General features: G+C 44.6%; 1 protein-coding gene across 2 annotated transcripts in view; it reads right to left on the bottom strand.

Moving 5' to 3' along the window:
• Nucleotides 1-18,528, bottom strand: part of DOCK5 (dedicator of cytokinesis 5) — a 133,720-nt gene that overhangs the window by 10,569 nt on the left and 104,623 nt on the right. For both annotated transcript variants that reach the window (XM_081890800.1, XM_081890801.1), the window contains exons 32-46: nucleotides 17,961-18,019; nucleotides 16,977-17,131; nucleotides 15,194-15,279; nucleotides 14,379-14,535; nucleotides 14,259-14,299; nucleotides 14,014-14,104; nucleotides 12,620-12,739; nucleotides 10,271-10,360; nucleotides 9,238-9,342; nucleotides 8,520-8,661; nucleotides 8,170-8,251; nucleotides 7,448-7,532; nucleotides 6,484-6,570; nucleotides 4,706-4,882; nucleotides 390-473 (exon numbers count right to left, since the gene is read on the bottom strand). In XM_081890800.1, coding sequence (XP_081746926.1) covers nucleotides 390-473; nucleotides 4,706-4,882; nucleotides 6,484-6,570; nucleotides 7,448-7,532; nucleotides 8,170-8,251; nucleotides 8,520-8,661; nucleotides 9,238-9,342; nucleotides 10,271-10,360; nucleotides 12,620-12,739; nucleotides 14,014-14,104; nucleotides 14,259-14,299; nucleotides 14,379-14,535; nucleotides 15,194-15,279; nucleotides 16,977-17,131; nucleotides 17,961-18,019 — 1,561 coding nt within the window. The remainder of the gene's footprint in view (nucleotides 1-389; nucleotides 474-4,705; nucleotides 4,883-6,483; nucleotides 6,571-7,447; nucleotides 7,533-8,169; nucleotides 8,252-8,519; nucleotides 8,662-9,237; nucleotides 9,343-10,270; nucleotides 10,361-12,619; nucleotides 12,740-14,013; nucleotides 14,105-14,258; nucleotides 14,300-14,378; nucleotides 14,536-15,193; nucleotides 15,280-16,976; nucleotides 17,132-17,960; nucleotides 18,020-18,528) is intronic.

Below are 18,528 nucleotides of genomic sequence, written 5' to 3'. Positions count from 1 at the left end.
TTCCGGGCCATGTGGCCAGCATGACTAAGCCACTTCTGGAGAACCAGAGCAGCGCCCGGAAACGCCGTTGACCTTCCCGCCGGAATGGTACCTATTTATCTACTTGCACTTTGACATGCTTTTGAACTGCTAAGTGGGCAGGAGCAGGGACCGAGCAATGGGAGCTCAGCCTGTCGTGTGGATTCAAACCGCCGACCTTCTGATCAGCAAGTCCTAGGCTATGTGGTTTAACCCACAGCGCTGTTTAGGACTGCATAAAATTAGGCCTAGGGAATTATGCAGCCCTTGGGCTAAGAGACTCCACCCAATACATAGACAATACTGAGCTAGAAGGACCAATGTCCATGACTTGCTATAAAGCAGCTCCCTAACTGCTTCCCAGCAGGTACCTGTAAAGCAATCAGTTGCTTGAGCAGTTCAATCTTATCTTGATCTTCAGGGTGTTCTTGAATATATTTCTCTGTGAAAAAGGCCTGAAGGGAGAAAAACAAAGAACAGTTGAGATGTGAATCTTAATCTTTTTTCCTTGGTTTAAGGCAACAGGCTTTCAACCTTTTTGAGTCCATGGCTCCATTGACCAGCTACATTCTTTCTGCAGCAACCCTGTGGGGAAATATGCTCCAAGCCTCAGAAGCCCGGTTATGTCACCCCTTGCTTGGAGAGTGGGCAGCCCCATACCTCTTAGCACACCCTCCCTGTGCAGTGTTCCCTCAGCCTCCTCTCCTCTCCCCTCTCATTGGGAGTCCTCTGGGCAGCACCCTTCCCCCTGCCCCAGAGAGAGCTGCCTCCTCACCCCACCCCACTGGGGCCTGGAAAGAGGATGCTGCTTAAAGAAATACCGTATTTTTCGCCCTATAGGACACACTTTTCCCCCTCCAAAAATGAAGGGGAAATGTGTGTGCGTCCTATGGGGCGAATTCAGGCGCACCGACCCCTCTTGCTCTCCAGGCTTCAGGAAGCTATCTGCAAGCTGTGGGAGAGCTGTGCAACTTCGCACAGCTCTCCCACGGCTTGTGGAGAGCTGCCTGCACCTCGAAGCCTGGGGGTGTGCTGAGCTCAGCGCCCCCCAGGCTTCAGGCTTTGCGCAGCTCTCCCACAGCTGCCTGTTCTGGGGGCTGGGGTCGGGGGAAGCTCGGGCTTCCCCCGCCCCGTGCCTGGGGGGAAAATAATTTTTTTTTTGTTTATCCCCCCCCCCCAAAGACTTGGTGCACCCTACGGGCCGGTGTGCCCTATGGGCCGAAAAATACGGTAAGTTGCATGCCTTCACAGGGATCTCATCCCCAGTTATCACTAACAGAAAAGCATTAGTTTTTGGAGCTCATCATTTCTTTTGAGCTCATCATAGACCATCTCCCAGTATCTTGGGGCATGTTTGCAGTGCGACCACATATGTATGAAAGTTCTCTCAACCTCCAAACGTTTGCAATACAAGTATACTGGGCATCAAATACCACCTGTAAAGCATTTTTTGTATATTTTCCTTTATCAAATAGCAAGCCAAAAAGCTGATATTTTTGTTCCATATTTTTGTCTCCCAAACTGAAATTTCAATGTTGTGTCCAATGTCTATAGCCCAGTGTCTCATTACGGCCTTGACAATTTCGTTTTTGGTTTCCCATTCTAGTAAAATTGTATAAAGTTTGGATATTATTATTTTTTGCTTCCCAATTTCGTTTCCACCGATTCTGATCCTCATTCCATTTTTCATTTTTCTTTATCTTTTCTGAAAACCTCATTTAATTGAAAATATTGAAACCAATCTGAGATCCAGTTTTATACCTTTTCTTTAATTACCGTATTTTTCGCTTTATAAGACACACCAGACCACAAGACGCACCTAGTTTTTGGAGGAGGAAAACAAGAAAAAAAATATTCTGAATCTCAGAAGCCAGAACAGCAAGAGGGATCACTGCACTGCGCAGTGAAAGCAGAAATCCCTCTTGCTGTTCTGGCTTCTGGGATAGCTGCACAGGCTGCATTCGCTCCATAAGACGCACACACATTTCCCCTTACTTTTTAGGAGGGAAAAAGTGAGTCTTATACAGCAAAAAATACGGTAGTTCTACAGTGCCTTCTCTAAGCTCAAGGAGGTCCTTGTATGTACCCGTTCTTATTCATGTTTAATTTTTTTTAACTGCCACTGCCCCAATGGGGGATATCCACCAGGGGGGTCTTCCTTTCTATGTGGTCTTCATATCTTGCCCAAATGCTGTATAGGTTCTTTCTTATCACGTGGTTGTGGAATTATTTAGTTTAGTTATAATATAGGTAAGCAAGCCATCCATACACCATATCAAATCCTTCTAAGTCCAGAGTATTTACGTTTTTCAGGTCCACCCAATCTTTCATCCAACACAAGCAAACTGCCTCATAGTACATTTTCAGGTCTGGGAGCTCAACCCCCTCTTGTTTGCATCTATCAAGATTTTGCATTTGATCTGAGGCTTTCCCCCCTCCACTAGGGAAGGGCTTATTGCTTGAGCACAGAGCTTGAACACAGAGAGGCAGTCTGCAGACATGCTTAGAGAAATGTGTCCAGAGGAAGTGTGGTAACAGGGATCCACATGAATTTGCATTAGCAAAAGGATTGAAACTACTTCTACTAGTGCCTTCTATTGCTCCATCCATCAGTATTTCCCTGCTTTTTCCAACCCTCTTGATACAGGGTTATTGCAAGCTAATCTAGAACAAAGTCCAGGAAGATCTAAAGTGATTTCTCACAGAGATACCAGGGTCCCACAGCAAGAAGCAGCAGCTTAGCTCTTACTCCAAATGTACCCCTTGGAGTCCTCTCAGATACGGGGAAAATTTGCTATTTTCTCCTAGATAGAACAGTAAAATATAATGTTTTGGGGCAATGTTGTCAAGGGTAAAGCCTGCAAGATTCCACTGACTATAAACCCAAATTGGGGGCACGACAATGAACAATCCATCTTTAGACATGCATGTGATGAAAAAACTGGCTTTTTGCTATCGTTTAATGATGAGCAAGGAGGGTGATCTGCTCCAAAGGTTGATTCCTTGTCCCCAACATTAAACAAAGGGTTTAGATTATGATGATTATGGCAGCCCACAAAAACCGCACTCCCTCCACAGAGCGAGCCGAGAATAGGAAACTGTGAGCAAACACCCTGACAACTTCCAGATGTGGCCACAGCATTTCAAAGCCTTAACGGCTTTTCCACTTCTGCAAATCTCACTTCCACGCCTAAAATAGAGTAGAGCCAGCTCAAAATACTCCTTGGTTGAAAATGGATTTTAATCCCATTTTAAGCATCTGAAGACTGTGTCTTGCAGCATTCATATCCGAGGACATCTATATTGAGCTGTACTGACTCCAGCACATTGTAACTAGAAATAGCTATAGCTCTCATTGGGGACTATGGACTTTCACAATCTATGGAGCATCATCACTGCTACTTTTGATCCCTACAGTGGTACCTTGGGTGACAAACACTTTGGGTTACAGACTCCACTAACCCGGAAGTACTACTTGGATTAAGAACTTTACCTCAGGATGAGAACAGAAAAAGTGCACACTTTACCCTAGTATATGCATTTTTGTACTCATTGCCTCGAGATCTGCATTGCAAAAACTGAAAAAGTGCAAGTCAAAGGCAGTTATAATATAAGAGAGAACAGGAAAGTGCAAATTAGGTAAGTTTGCATTTGAATTCTAACTGAATTAAATTTATTCACCATCCTACCCATGACTAATCTCTACACCTTTCTAGCTTCCATTATTTTTAGTTCTTGCCAAAATATTCAGAAAAACCTACAATACTCTATACTTATAACCCACTAAGTTATTTTTATACTAAAGTACATGAGCTCTTTTGCTCTCCAAAGTGCAAATCTCACCCCTTGTAGTTACACCATAGTCCCTTTCAAGTTAAATTGCTTTTTATCTTTTCTGTATTAATCTAATCATTCCCTCAATTTTCAGATGTTCAGGTTGTAAGTACCATTACTTATATAGCCAGAGGGCAAAAGGTGAAGTAATCCAAAGGTGTGCAGAAACACACACACAAAAAGCTTTAGGAAAGCACTCTTAAAGGGGAGCAGAAGACAAACAACCCAAAGAGGACTAAAGATGCTTAGTAGCCACATAATATTGTTTGTTAGATGTGCGGGGGGTTTTTTGGGGGGGTGGCATTGCAAAATGTGGGGAGAATTGAATGCAGCAGCTAGAATTCTGAACAACAACATTCTATACTGCAACATTGTTGTTGTTACCCACAATAAGTGTGCATAGAACAAAAATACTATTTCTTCTCTCTGTTTTTCTTCTTTCAATCAGACAGCAACATGGACAGATTCACCCATTCCTGCTGCAAGGAGTGGTCAAGTTTGGTTTCTCTCACCTTCTCATTTTTTAAAATCTTAAACTCAGTTCCCCACATTTTCACACCTCTTTACTAGTCAAATGAAAGTCTTTATGAAAATGCACCAGCATTTTAATGCGAATTTCTTCTTGCATATTTGTATGCAATCTTCCCTGCTGCACATTTCTGCAAAGCAAATCCCTCTGGATTAATGTGCTTTTGTAGACATTAACTGTACTGCAAATTTTGGGAAAGTGCATATTTTGAAGGATAGCTGTGCTTCAGTTTGTGCAATGTTTCAGAAACTGCAAGCTAGGTATGTTGGCTTTTAAATGCAAAATGCACTTCACACTAATCTCTACTCTGCAGCGACAGCTGACCTTTTCATAATTGGTGTATCCACCCATGACGGCCGGATCAACAATGCCATTCAAGAGCATAGAGAGAGGGTGAACAGGCAGGGTGCGGTCCCAGGCATGCTGTTGAACACAGTTGCTGATTTTCTCATTTGTCAGCTCCATCGTTTCAATGGCATTCTCCAAGGGACTTATTTCCTCCTGAGAAATGCAAATACAGGAGAGTTAAGGCCACATCTAAAATGAACTCTTCAGTGCAGGTCAATGTGTGCCCAACTTTCCAGATCCATATAATACGCCATGACTTTTTCCCGAGTGGTGTTGTCCACACTATGGACCATAACTGGACACTATGGACACCTCTTTGACATGATACAGTGATCCATACGGGAAATCATCCCAAAGTAAAAACTGCAAAAATTATCACAAGACGGCAGTATTTTCAAGCCCAGTCTTTGGCATGGGGTTTTTGTTTTGTTTCACACTTGTCACAAAAGGTTTCAATATCAGGAGAGGAAACACCTAATAATGTGAAACTTAGGCAGCATAGTTTCAGCTTACGGACTGTATCATCTCAGGAGGATATGCATGCACTGGTTCTTAAATGCGGTGGAAGGGTGGGACACAGGGTTGACACCTTTCCCAGCCCTGTTCCCTCACTCAGAGTGGTAGCCAGAATGCCAGATTATGGAGATGTGAATTAAAGTCCCTTCTTAGACAGGAAGCCCACAGGGTGATCTAGGGGCAGGCATGCTCTCTTTCTGCAATTCTCTTCTCTTTATCAGAGCCTACCTCACAGACTTGTTGCATTACTAAAAATGAGGGGAAAACTACTTTGAAGAGCAGTGCACAGGAGGTTTTGCTCCTAGTGCAGAGCTTTTTGCTGCATTCTGCAAGATATGGCTTTGATTTTGAGGACCACTAATCCTATGAAATCCTAGGTACAAAAGTTGAACAAAGGTCCTGCAAAATGTATTAGAAATCTGATGTGGCTCCACCTGATTTCCCTCACTTATTGAGTAGGATGGAACAATTGATCCATCATGACCATGATAAACTTTATGCATACACACAAGACAGGGCTGACCCAAGACATTTTGGTACCTGAGGTGGACCCTAAAATGGCACTCCTCCTCCCCATCAAAGAAGGGGAAGAAAGACACTGGGATCTGCTGCCCCTGGGGATCCTGCTCCTTAGGCAGTCACCTCACTTTGCCTCATGGGTGGCCTGGCCCCTGATAGGGGAGATTAATTAAACATACAGCCAGGGAGAGGGGAGTTCCTTGTAATTTTCAGGGCAGCTGCCTAAGTTGCTGAGGACAATGACATAAACAGCAGGAACAAATGACAGGGGGGCTGATCTAGACCAAGACCACAGTGGGAGTGGGGCAAAAGATTTAAGCCATCTAAATCTCTATGCCAGGGTTCCCATTCAGATCCAACTCACTCACCCCTTTCTGTGCCTACAGTTCACTTTCAAAAAATTTGACTGCAATTGCCAACTGTGTAAATAGTTTGGCTCTCGGATGAAGAAGGATGAAATCTTCCCTTGCCGGATGTGTCAACTGTCTATTCAGATCTTGAGTGCCAGGATGGCACAATGGCTTAGTGCTGGACTTGGTGCCTGGGAAACTAAGAGCCTGGGCCAATCATTAAGCTTTCCATCCTTACCCACTTCACTTAATTGTCACAAAGAGGACGATGGTGGGGAGAAATCATGTGTGCTACCCTGAACCCCATGAAGAGGAAGGATAAAAATGCAGTGAGGGAAAAAATTAACATGCATCCTCTCCAAAGCTCACCACTGCAACCTGTTTGACTTCAAACCACTTGAGGATTCCTGGGAAGGAATAGGCAGTTGTGTAGGTGGTCCTCTCGATCCACATAGTCTGGAAAAAAGCGAAAATCAAAGTGGAGGCAGTTACAACTTCTAGCTGGGTTTTTTGGAAAGGAATGTAGCTCAGGGGTAGAACGTGCAGTTTGCATTCAAAGCACTCTAGGCTCAATCCCTGGCATCTCTAGGTGGGTCTGGAAACGACTTCTGACTGTACCCTTGGAGAGTCATTTGTAAGCACTGTGGACCTGGGGTGGACAACCTTTATTCTGTTGGGGGCTGTATGCTGGCTGTGAGTACGGCGAGCGGTGGGTCCAGCTATCCCTTTCCTTCCCTCCTCTCTGTGCTATCCTTATTCTTCTCTTTCCCTCTCTCCCCATCCAGCAAACTGCTGGGGAAGGGACAGGTGGCTTTTGCCAGAGGTCTTTAGTTGATCACTTGCATAGGGCTTTGGAAGAAGCCATTAAGCTGGGAGCCACAGGCAAACCAGGGCTGCAGCTGGCCACCCCTGGCGAAGACAACACTGAGCTAGATGGACTCAGCATGGTCTGCCACAGAATCACAAAATTTTAGAGTTGGAAGGGACTGTGAGGATCATCTAGTTCCACCCCCTGCAATGCAATGCTGAATCACATGGGGGCTGAACCTGCAACCTTAGCATTATCAGCCCCATGCTCCACACTTTCGCTTGCCCCATGCCTAGAAACCATGAGTCCAAACTTCTTTTCCATTTGCCCCACCACTTCCCCTGAGAAAACCCAGAGTTTTCCTCAGAAAAACTGACAGACGTTTGTTCTGATTCAGCAGTAAACAGTGGGTTTTCCCAGGGAAAGCAGTGGGGCAAGTGGAAGTGTGTATGAGAACTGCAAGGTAACAAAACCCAGAGAGAGAAGTAGAACCTCAAAGATTGCTCCAAAGGATGAAGGACTTACTGCAAATTCATTCTCAGGATCTTTTTCTCCTTTTCTGAATGGCCGGGAGTGTCTGAATTGTTGCACTTCATTGGATCTATAGAAGCTAAAGCAGTAAACAAGCAGATCAGCTCAAATCAAACCACAAGAAGCATTTCCAGTCACCATCCAAAATCAGGAGGTCTGACACTATTATTTATTTTCATAATTGCAACAATTTATTTCTACATTATTATTCTGTTTATTTATATCCAGCCTTTTTCTGTGACAGGGACTCAAGACAGTTTACAGCATAAAATAAAAACAGTTAATGGCAACAACTTGGCACCAGGTTACCTCCAGGAACCTTATATACTCCTGCTGGGACACTCTTAGCTGTGCCATATGCTCCAAAGTTTCACCTTATGCTCACTAAGATCAGGGTGTTTCCTGTGATAGCACCAGAGCAGGTCAGGATTAGCCCTAAAGCAGTGGTGCATTTGAACCAGGATTGGGGGAATGGAGGCATATAGCTCCACAGGTAAGAAGAGGAATGGAGAGAGGTTGGTGCAAACTGGAGCTTTAGACAGCATCACAATATGGCACGGGTCTTCTAAAACAGACACAACAGTAAGTATTGAGCTGTTGCTGTACTTCAAAAAGAAATCCAAAGTACAGGCAAGCCAACCCATGACTGAAGCCCAGTAATAGTACTTGTTTCTAGATGTGCAGAAAGGGTTGATTAGTCAGGAAAAAGTGGTTACTTTAGAATCTGCTCTGGAACAGGCTTGTCCTTGTAGTTTGGTGGGAGGTTCATTACAGGTTTCACTATGAAGCACTGGACATCTGTGTGGTGTGCGTTAAGGAAAATAAATACGAGGAAATGTTTGCAGAGAGCGTAGAGGTCAGATATCCAATTCATGCCCTAGCTTAATATCCATGTCAGGGGTGGAGAACCTCTTGCAGCCCAAGACAGCAAGGGTGTGTAAAAATGATTGCTGCATTTTCAGCTGCTAATGTGTACCTAGCCTAAGACTCCTACCTAACTCCTATCCCTACCCACTGCTTTATATTGTCCAGCTTAGTCTCTAACCAGACTCCCCACAAAAGATACACTGCTTAAGAGACGTTTTGATCTCTTCTGTGGGTGGAGCAGTGCTGCTCAGCTTCTCAGCATTTGGAAACTGGGTCAGTAATTTCAGGTTGAAGTCTTCCCTCCTTTCATATTCCTTGCCACGGTAGATGAAGATCTTGTTCTGTGACAAGGATCAGACAGGAAATACAGCAGTGCTATTAAAGTTGCTAGTCTGGACAAACTCCCATGGCCCTAAATTGAGAACAGAACATACCTGGCAAGCCAGCAAAATGGACACAAACATAAGCAAGTCCACGGCCTGTCAATACTGCGGAAGGTCCAGATTTAAAGGACTTATTGATTCTGATTTCATAGAGCATGGTCTATTTCAGTTGCTCCAATTTAAAAGAAGAGACCTTGGATCCAGCCCCCATCTCTACATCACCACTGGAACGCTCCTTTTCAGGGTCCCTCCACCAGCTAAGGGTATCAAAAAGCCACCAGTAGTAGATCTACATTTGCAGATATATCTGCAGGCATAGCAGAAGCCTTTGTTGTGGACATGCCATTCCACTGGTGACGTTCTTCTCTGTCAGGGAGATGCACCCCCTCAATTTCAACTCCTTCCAGCCAGTGAACCTGAGGGTTAAGTCTGCTCTGCTCACTGTAATCTAGTTTGCAGTCAGCAATTCAGATATCTGACATATTTTAAAGGGTTATTATGGGCCCATCATTGAGACCCCCATATCATTCTTACCCGCAGAAACGAGGGGAATCCATGGCCAAAATACCCAACAGCAAAATACTCTGGTTGGGGTCTCATTGCCTTCATGATGTTCTCGTAGAATGTGGCCCGTTTTTTCTGTGTATTAAAAAGAAGAAGGGTGGGTGGGCGCTGTTATACAAAAAAAGTAACCCGATCAAGGAAAAGTGTTCAACCACATTTCAAGTTTAAAAAGCTACAGCCCACAAAGCTGGAAAGATCACCTGCTCCTCTATGAAGCTGTCTTAGCATAATCACAGGGGCTACTGGCATGAACATTTAGGAGGGTGGGAACCAAGGTAAAGTTAATGGTATCCCAACTTTGAAATACTCTCCACTGGGTTGTCTGCCTGGCACCTAGTTTAACAACTTTGAGGTGCTAGGGTAAGGCATTTCATTCATTCACCCAACTTTTAGTGATTAAGAGATATATGATGCATGTTCTTCTGCTCTTTCTTATAAATTTATGGGATTAAAAAACACAAAAACCCAAACCCATCAAAACAGGTTAAGCAAATAGGACTAATTCTCAAAATGCCAGTTGCCAAAATGCACAATATTCACAGCAGGGGTGAGAAACCTCTGGTCCAGGGTACAAATTTGGCTCTCCAATACTCTTTGTCTGGTCCTTTGGACTTTCCCCAGGCCACACCCCTTTAGAGGTCTCATCCTCTTTCCAGATGTGTTTCACACCCTTCTTTAGTATCTTCCTTTGGCTGGAATGTACCCAAATGCCTCTTGCTACTGTGCGGCCCTCAGAAGCTTGCCCAGAAGGGAACGTAGCTGAGTCTCAAAAAGGTTTGCCATCCCCATGCTAAAGAATGAAATGTGTGCGCGCACAAGCATTTTAGTGCTCTCTCTCTCTCTCTCTAGGCCTCAAGTACACTGAAGCTTCCTGTGCCCTTAATCTGCAGCTGTTGTACTCAGTCAGGAGTACAAGAACTCTCCCAGATCTCCACCCCCCCCAAAAAAATAGCCCACAGCAATCCTCCCAACCCAGCAGAGGACAAAAACCCAGCCATCTTACCAAGAGATTGCCAAGGCCCTCATAATCGAAAACTTTGTTCTCATACATGTCAGCAAGTTCCTTGCTTAGCTGGATTGCTTTCTCCCACATCTTCAGGAAATATTTAAAAAAAAAAAATGAGAAGAAAGATTTATTAGCACAGATGATACCCAATGGACCAAACTTAATTCTGAGAAGTTAGGCTTCTAACAGATGCCAAGGATGCTAATAAGAACTAAAACCATAACACACACACACCTTCTCGCACTTAAGTAAGTTAACTTGCATTTCCCACTAGTCATATCCAGCAGCTAAATACTCTGCATGGAAGGAGAGGTTCATGATTAGCAAGCCAGAAGAAGGCAAATTATATGCTTTGGATTTCCCAGTGATAAGAGTATGCAAAAGGAGCAGGAGCAACCAGCTCCCAGCTAAATTCTACTCAGAAATTAACAGATGCAAGTTTGCCATGTCAATTAATTGCAATGGATCTACTCTGAGTATGACTACCATTGGATATAAGCCTCAAAGTGGATCTTACACAATTTTTAAATAGTCAGAACTGGTGAAACAGTCCACCACATAGATGAGCAACAATTCTCATTAAATTGCTCTTATAAATCCAGTAGCAGCTAAGAAATTAATGCTACATGCTATGTTGTAGTTGGAATTAAAAGGTGAGGATTAGAAAATACTTAAGGCTTGGTTCAGACAAGCACCTAAACCACTCCCTCCTGCTGCTTTCCATACAAGACGAGGAGAGATAAAACCTCTGCTTTCACTTTGGAGCAAACCAGAGTTTTGGAAACTGTGGTTTGTTCCAATTTTAGTTAAGGATCTGAAGACATAGCTTGGCTAGAATAGTGATGGGAAGCCTCAGGTCATATGTGGATCCCCAGGTCCCTGTATCTGGGTCTCATGACTCTCCCAGGCCTGGGGTGTAGTGTGGGTTGCCAGTGCCCATGGCAAGGCAAGTATTGAGCCCAGTAAACCATGGCCAAGCACTACTGGGGCGCATGCTGGGGGAGTGAGGAGAGCAGTTGGCTTGGAGCAGAGGCAGGCAGGTGGGTGGTGACCAAGTGGTGGCGGAGGGAGCTAGCAAGGAGTGGTGCCATAGCTCTGTATCTCTCCCTTGCCCCACAATCTGCTTTTCCTTCTCCCTCTCTTCTCTTTCTCTTCCCCCTTCCCTCCAACCTGCTTCCCTTCTCTCGTTCTCCTTCTGGAAACGGCAGCCATAGTGGCTCAGATGGTTGGTGCTGGGGCTTGGAGCCACAGCCCAATGGGTAAACAGTAGAATGTAGAATGAACTGATGGGAGTGATGCTCGCGGAAACTGGGTGGCAGCAAGCTGCCGGGGGGGGGCGTGCTGTGACACAGATCTGGCACCAAGGAAATAAGGAAGCATGTACACAGGTGTCCCGGATGGACTGAGGGAACTAACGTCAGGGCAGCCTCCAGCCCTGCTCATCCTCAGGACCCAAGCTTGCTCTTTCTCCCTCTCTGTCTCCCTTCTCTTCCCCTTTTCCCTTCAGGCCCAGCCGCCTCCCCCACCCCTTTCCTCCCCACCCCTCTCAGGGATGCAAGCCAAAGAGCCCTGCAAAGCTTTCAAGTCAGCTGCCTCAGCCTGTCTGCCCGCCCAGCCCCTCGGTTTGAGAAGGGTACAGCACTCATTGGTGGGGGACAGGACAGGACGGAGAGAAGGAAAGCCCCACTGTGGATGTGGAGTTGCTGTCACCACTGGAATGCTGCCATTTGAGCAAGAGGGAAAGAGAGCACAGCAGTGGTGGTTCCTCTTTATCATCTTCCCTCCCCACGGGTCTGGCACATTGTGCAGTGCACAAGGGCGAGCTGGCCCAACCCTGCCTCTTGGCTGGCCTAGGGGTGGGAAGTGCATGGGCATCCCTGAGCTGGCCACAAGGAGAAGGGGGCCTGGGGTGCCTGGCTGTGCCTTCCCAGAATTTTACGCCTGGCACAACTGTCCTCCCAGCTCCCCTCCCCCATGCTATGCCACTGTCCGGGCCACACCCCTCACTGGTCTGCTTCACACTCTATTGAAGAGGACTTTTTGCTTGGCTTGAATGTGTCATGGAAGTGTAAAAATTACTCTTGCTTGCCTCGGTGAAGAGGCCTTATTCCACTGCCTTGCCCCACCCTCCAGCCCTAGGAGCATACAAATTAAAAATGATGATGATATATGTGTGCACATCTATCTATCTGGCTTTGTGTGGTTTGCACACAAGAGGCGAGTCACATAAAGGTGAGAGTCACATCCATCATTCTGCACTTCTTGAGCCACACCCACCACTACCATGAGGCCAGTTAGAAAACTGTCCTGGAAATTGTCTGCCTCATCCTGCTGTGACAGACTCACCTTGCCTTTGTCAAAGAAAACAATGATTTCTTGATAGAGTTTCTCTTTCAATTCCTGCTGCGAATAGACATAGTAACTGTCCCTCTGAAGCAGATGTGGAGCACATGGCTTATCAGACCACTAGGATAAAGGAAACAACAAATCAAAGAGTTAACATATTCATTCTGAGAAGGGTACCTGAGGGATGATATGACAGCATTCTTTAAAATACCAAGAGGTATGTCATATAAGGCTTGTTCAAAAGTTACACTGAACACAGGTAAAAGCTGTTGCTACCAATGTACAACTGTTGTTATTTTTTGTGTGAAAGGGTGTACAGTTTATAAATTCAGCTGTTATGTACACCTGAAGAATGTAATGCTTGAAGGAGTTGGGTATGTTTAGCCTGGAAAAGAGGAGACTGAGAGGAGATATGACAGCCATCTTCAAATATCTCAAACTTGTTTTCTCCTGTTCTTGGGGTTGGATTCATACCAATGACCTCAAGTTACAGGAAAGGAGATTCCAATAACATACAGGAAAAGCTGACAGTAGGAGTTGTTCAACAGTGGAATAGTCTCCCTTGGGAGCTTGTGGACTCTCCTTTCCTTGGAGGTTTTAAAGCAGAGGTTGGATGGCCATCTGTCATGGATGCTTGAGCTGAGATTCTTGCATTGCAGGGGGTTGGACTAGATGACCCTTGGATCCCTTCCAACTCTACAATTCTATGATTCTATGACTGTTGCATGTAAATAACTGTGCAAGTGTACAGCTCTACAGTTGTGTATACAGGTTGTACACTTGTTAAATATGAGGGCAGAGTTCTTATTTGCTGCCCCAGAAAGCAGAATTAGATCTAAAGGGTTTAAATTACAGGACAGTAGACCTTGGTTGAACATTAGAACATTTTGGTGGTCGGAACACTTTGAGAATGGAAACAATTAATGGATGTCTTCAGCAGAGCTATTGGGGATGCTGAATCTCTGTATCTTCTGCACTGTGAAAGGGGCAAGGCTAGATGGTTAGCAAGACCCTGCCTAATCATTCTTCTTGGGAAGCAATTCCACAACATGATTCTTCTAAGCTATGAGAGGTTCTTTTCTTAAAGCTATAGATATAGCCATATCTCCAAAACATTCCATTCATTGACACACATCCCACATAGAAATCCCAGACAAGATGAGGGTATTTGGGGGAACTCACTGCTTCAACAAGGAGGTGGGGTTCAATCTGCTATGGATTGGGTTACACTTCCCTTAAGGAACAGGTTTCCAATTTAGAGTGCTTTTAAGATCTCACTATTACCTGAGGCACCCAGGTGTCTTTGGACAGAGGTAGCTGGATTATCCGTGCTAAAAACAATCCTGACTTGTCTACTGCTGCAATGCCACCCTTTAACAGCTAAAACACTTTACCTGAAGCAACTCTGCATGAAGGAGAAGTGTGTATGCTGCCTCGGTGTAGTTTTCAGAGCCTGTGTGTAGGTCCCGGAGTTTATACAAGTATCTAGAAAGGGAAGAGAAAACAGATTATCATGGAATTACATGCACAGAAGCTGTTCAAATATCATTTAATTCAGCCTGTTGATCTAAGGCAGAATTCTCTACACAATGATGCCTCATACCAAAAAGCAGTGAAGCCTAAAGTTAACATGGCCTACCTGATGTAGATATCCTCTCTCTTCTTTTCTTTATAAAAATTCTACAAAAGTAAAAAAGTATGGTTGTGAATAACTGAACTGATTTATAAATAAGAATAGTGCAAACCAAAAGGTATATACCAGCACATTGACAGTGCAGCTCATTCGGTTTTCTTTACTCCCGTCATGCATGATGGCCCGGTAATCCAAGAGGTTTTCTAGCAGGCTGCTAACCAAGAGAGCAAAGACTTCGCCTGAGCTCGAGAGGTATTTGTGCTTCCGACAGTGCTCCAACAGGCTGCAGGGTCATGTGTGTGGTACAAGGGAAGTGGGAGACAAAGAGAGAGAAAATGAGTAGTTTACAATTAAGTTTTACAACAAATAAATAAAACATTATGGGTTCTAGCGAATGCTGGTTATACCCTGAGTAGACCTCTTGAAATTAATAGAAATTGCTAACTTGGCTCCATTACTTTCAAAGGGCCCAGTCTACTCTGAGTAGAAGTTAGTTGGATTCAACCCTATGTTGTGTTAGGGCCAACGCTGCACTAGTGGAAGTCTGCAGTGAGAAGGCACTTTTGTGCTAGAAGCCTTCCAGTCATGCAGCTTTTGGATCCAATCAATTGAAGCACAAAAAGAATATGTCACATCTTAGTGGAACTTTATTATTGTTAATAATACCAACAGCAGACACCGCAACTGCAGAACATTTTCAAAAAATATCAATGAAAAAGCAGCTTTTAAAGCTCTTTAAAAGTTTTTTAAATAATAAAAAAACTTTTTAAAACATTCACAATAATTGATCTCAGGGTCTCCAGGAACAGTACATTTCAGCCATGAAATGCAAGGGTAAATAGGGAAATATCTCCTGAAGGTTAATACTGAGGGAGACAGAGTCACCTCACCAGGGAGAAAAGGGATTCTAGAAAGGCAAGCAAAAACACTCACACACTTACAGTTTCTCCAGCAAAATCTTGTATTGTTCATCCCCACGACCACCTTCAACTTCCTGATCCAGTTTTGTTATCAGCTCATTTTCAAACTACAAGTTGACAGACAAAAAAGCAAAAACACGCACAGAGAGAATGATCTATTGTTGTTCTACTGCAGGAGTGGACAGAGGATAGATTGAGATCTACCAGCAGATTGCTGGGTGATATGCAAGATATTGGCAAGAATTTCTGACTCCGAAATGTTTAACAATAGTAGCAGCAAAATGCCTTGTTTTCACCTCAATTACGCAGCTGAAATAAAGAAAGATAACTAGGACTGGACTTGTTTGTGAAAAAAGGCCTACGAATTCAGTTCTGTTCAGGTGACGGTGAAGGGACCCCTGACCATTAGGTCCAGTCATGACCGACTCTGGGGTTGCGGCGCTCATCTCGCTTTATTGGCCAAGGGAACCGGCGTACAGCTTCTGGGTCATGTGGAGAACCAGAGCAGCGCATGGAAACACTGTTTAGGTTCCCGCCGGAGCGGTACCTATTTATCTACTTGCACTCTGACGTGCTTTCGAACTGCTAGGTTGGCAGAAGCAGGGACCGAGCAATGGGAGTTCACCCCGTCACAGGGATTTGAACCGCCGACCTTCTGATCGGCAAGCCCTAGGCTCTGTGGTTTAACCCACAGCGCCACCCGCATCCCTAATCTGTTCAGGTACTGAAACCAAATATCTAGGCTCGGAATGTGGCTCAAAAGACATCCTGTTCTTTACTTCCAACAGGATGCCAGATGCAACCTGACTCAGGTAGATTCTGGGTTCTAGTAGAAAATGAAGCAAATCTGACAAGCCAGAAATCTGCCAATCCTGTTCCAACGCACACTTTTGCAACTAACAAACAATGGCAGGCATTTCTGAACTTACTACATTAAAATAGGCTTGCCCAACAAGAATATTTCCAAATAATTCAATCAAAACACAAAATGATGTGTATTAAGGTATCTGTGATGCGAAACATTAACATTACAAAGAATAACTAATTCTGTTTTGTCTGTCTGTTATGATTATTCCCTATATAATTTCCAACACATTTGCTTAAGCTCATCTCTCTCTGCTCTGAAGTAGAACCACACATTTCCTGCTGGTCCCCATGCAATTTTAGAGCAGGAAGATGGAGGTTATTGCTGGATATGTGCCACAATTGAAGGTGAACTGTGACGCCATCATACAGAATGGATCCTATGATGTTATCCCAGTATGTTGCCAGGTATACCTAGAGCCTCTCAAAAGATAAATGACTGGAACACACCAAGATGAGAGTGGAGGACGTCCTGCAGACCACAAGATGATCCCAGCCACCTAGTCACTGCTAGGAGAGTTGGGCACCCCTAAATACAATATCATCTACTCTTGCCAACACACTCACTATGTAACTTCTTTACATATATCAAACAAGTAAGGGGCCAAAGAAGTCAAAGTAGAGTGCACTGGGCTAGATAGACAAAATATTATGACCTGCCTTAGAGAATTTCCTATTTATTGAAATCCCTGCTAGGAACCTACAAGGGGAAACTCTTTCTTCCCTCTCCTCAATAATCCCACTTAGATCAACCTTCTGCTAGAAACCAGGCAGCCACCCAGTTGAGACAACCAGCTGAACCGTGGTTTGATGCTGGTTGTTTATCAACTCTATCCTTTGTTCTAGAAACTCTGCTTCAAAGTGCCCAAACCCAAATTCTCAATTTTCCATTGCCTCCACCTTCCCTTATTTTGCTTCCCCCTTACATGCTGGTCCATACCATATGGAAGTTTCTGCTGCCGCTGAAGTTAAATTCACATTGCATCATGTCAAAAAATATAGGGATGGTTGCTTTTCGCAATTCGGGCTCAGGTGTCAAGGTCACCTCCAGGATCGAGCCTACCATAGAGGGGATGAACTTGATCTTGTGAGGCCCTGAAAACAGAAAAAGGGGATTAGGGGCAAAGCAGATGGCTGCTTTGCCTGCTACAGGCCTCCAGGGCAAACACAGGCAGCTGCTTCCCAACCACTAAGGGGCTCCTAGTCTTTCATATGCAAAACACACAATGGAAGCATCTGCTGCTTGACCACTCCCTTTCCACCTCCCCTAGTTCCTGCAGGGGACTCTAGGATTAAATGCTTCTCTGACACAGATGCACAAGATGGGTGGGTGGGAGAAGGGGAAGGGGAAACACTAGGGGAAGCTGACCCCTGGAGAATGGATTACTTCTACAATTGCACTGATATCAGAATTAGTTAACTGAGCTTTATTTCAATTATTTGGAGAAGTGCTGCAACTCAGTGGTACAGCATCTGCTTTGTCTTCAGAAGATCCCATGGTCAATCTTTGGCATCTCCAGGTAGAGCTGGGAAGGGATTCCTGGCATGAAATCCTGGAGAGAGGGTGCCAGTCTTATAAGGATATGAGAAGAGCCTGCTAGATCAGGCCAATGGCCCATCTAGACCAGTATCCTGTTCTTACAGTGGCCAGCCAGAGAAACCCTCAAAGCAGTATTTGAGCACAAGAGCCCTCTCCCCGCCTGTGATTTGCAACAACTAGTAGTCAGAAGCATCGCTGTCTCCCAATTGTAGAGGCACAGCACAGCCATCCTGCTCTGCAGCCTTCAGCAGCCCTCTGCTCCATGAATTTGTCTAAATTGTCCATGTGGATAATACTGAAAAAACCTCTGCAAACTCTCTGCAGTTAATCTCTGAGATTCTCACAGCTGCTTCCCCAGGTCCTTAGGTGGTGCATGGAACTTACCTAGATTGTACCACATGTCCCTTATTTTGAAGCCAATGTCCTTCCTCATGTCCCCATATCTACAAGGAAAGTGTGTGTGAAAGAGTGAAGGAAACATCCAGGGAAAATCAGTCAATTAATATATATTCAGAGAGCACATTCAGAGGTAGCCTCATTCTCCTGCGCTGAGGAAAGCCATGCCATAGTATGCTGTCTGAACTCATGCTTGTCTTACAGCTCTCTCCAGACTACTACTATTATTAGACTTATTATTACTACCACTACTACTAGAATTATTACCCCTCCCCTCCACAATAAGGCAGGTTACACCAGTATAAAAGACAGTTTAAAAAACAGTTTGAAACAAATTGGAGTCACAGCTACAGTGGGGCCCAAAAATACATATCTGAAGTATCAAACGCCAGGGTGAAAAGGTATGTTGTTGGCAAACGATGAAAGCTGTACAAGGAAGGTGTCAGGTGCACCTGTGAGGGGAGGGAATGCCACAATTGCCACAAAGAATGGCTTCTTCTGGGTCACCACTCCCTAAACCTCTGAGGGCAGTGGAATTACCAAGAGGGGCCTCCTT

This window comes from Podarcis melisellensis (assembly GCF_964234715.1).
Source record: "Podarcis melisellensis genome assembly, chromosome: 15".
Classification (NCBI taxonomy): Eukaryota; Metazoa; Chordata; class Lepidosauria; order Squamata; family Lacertidae; genus Podarcis; species Podarcis melisellensis.
This window is presented reverse-complemented; position numbering and strand designations above follow the sequence as displayed.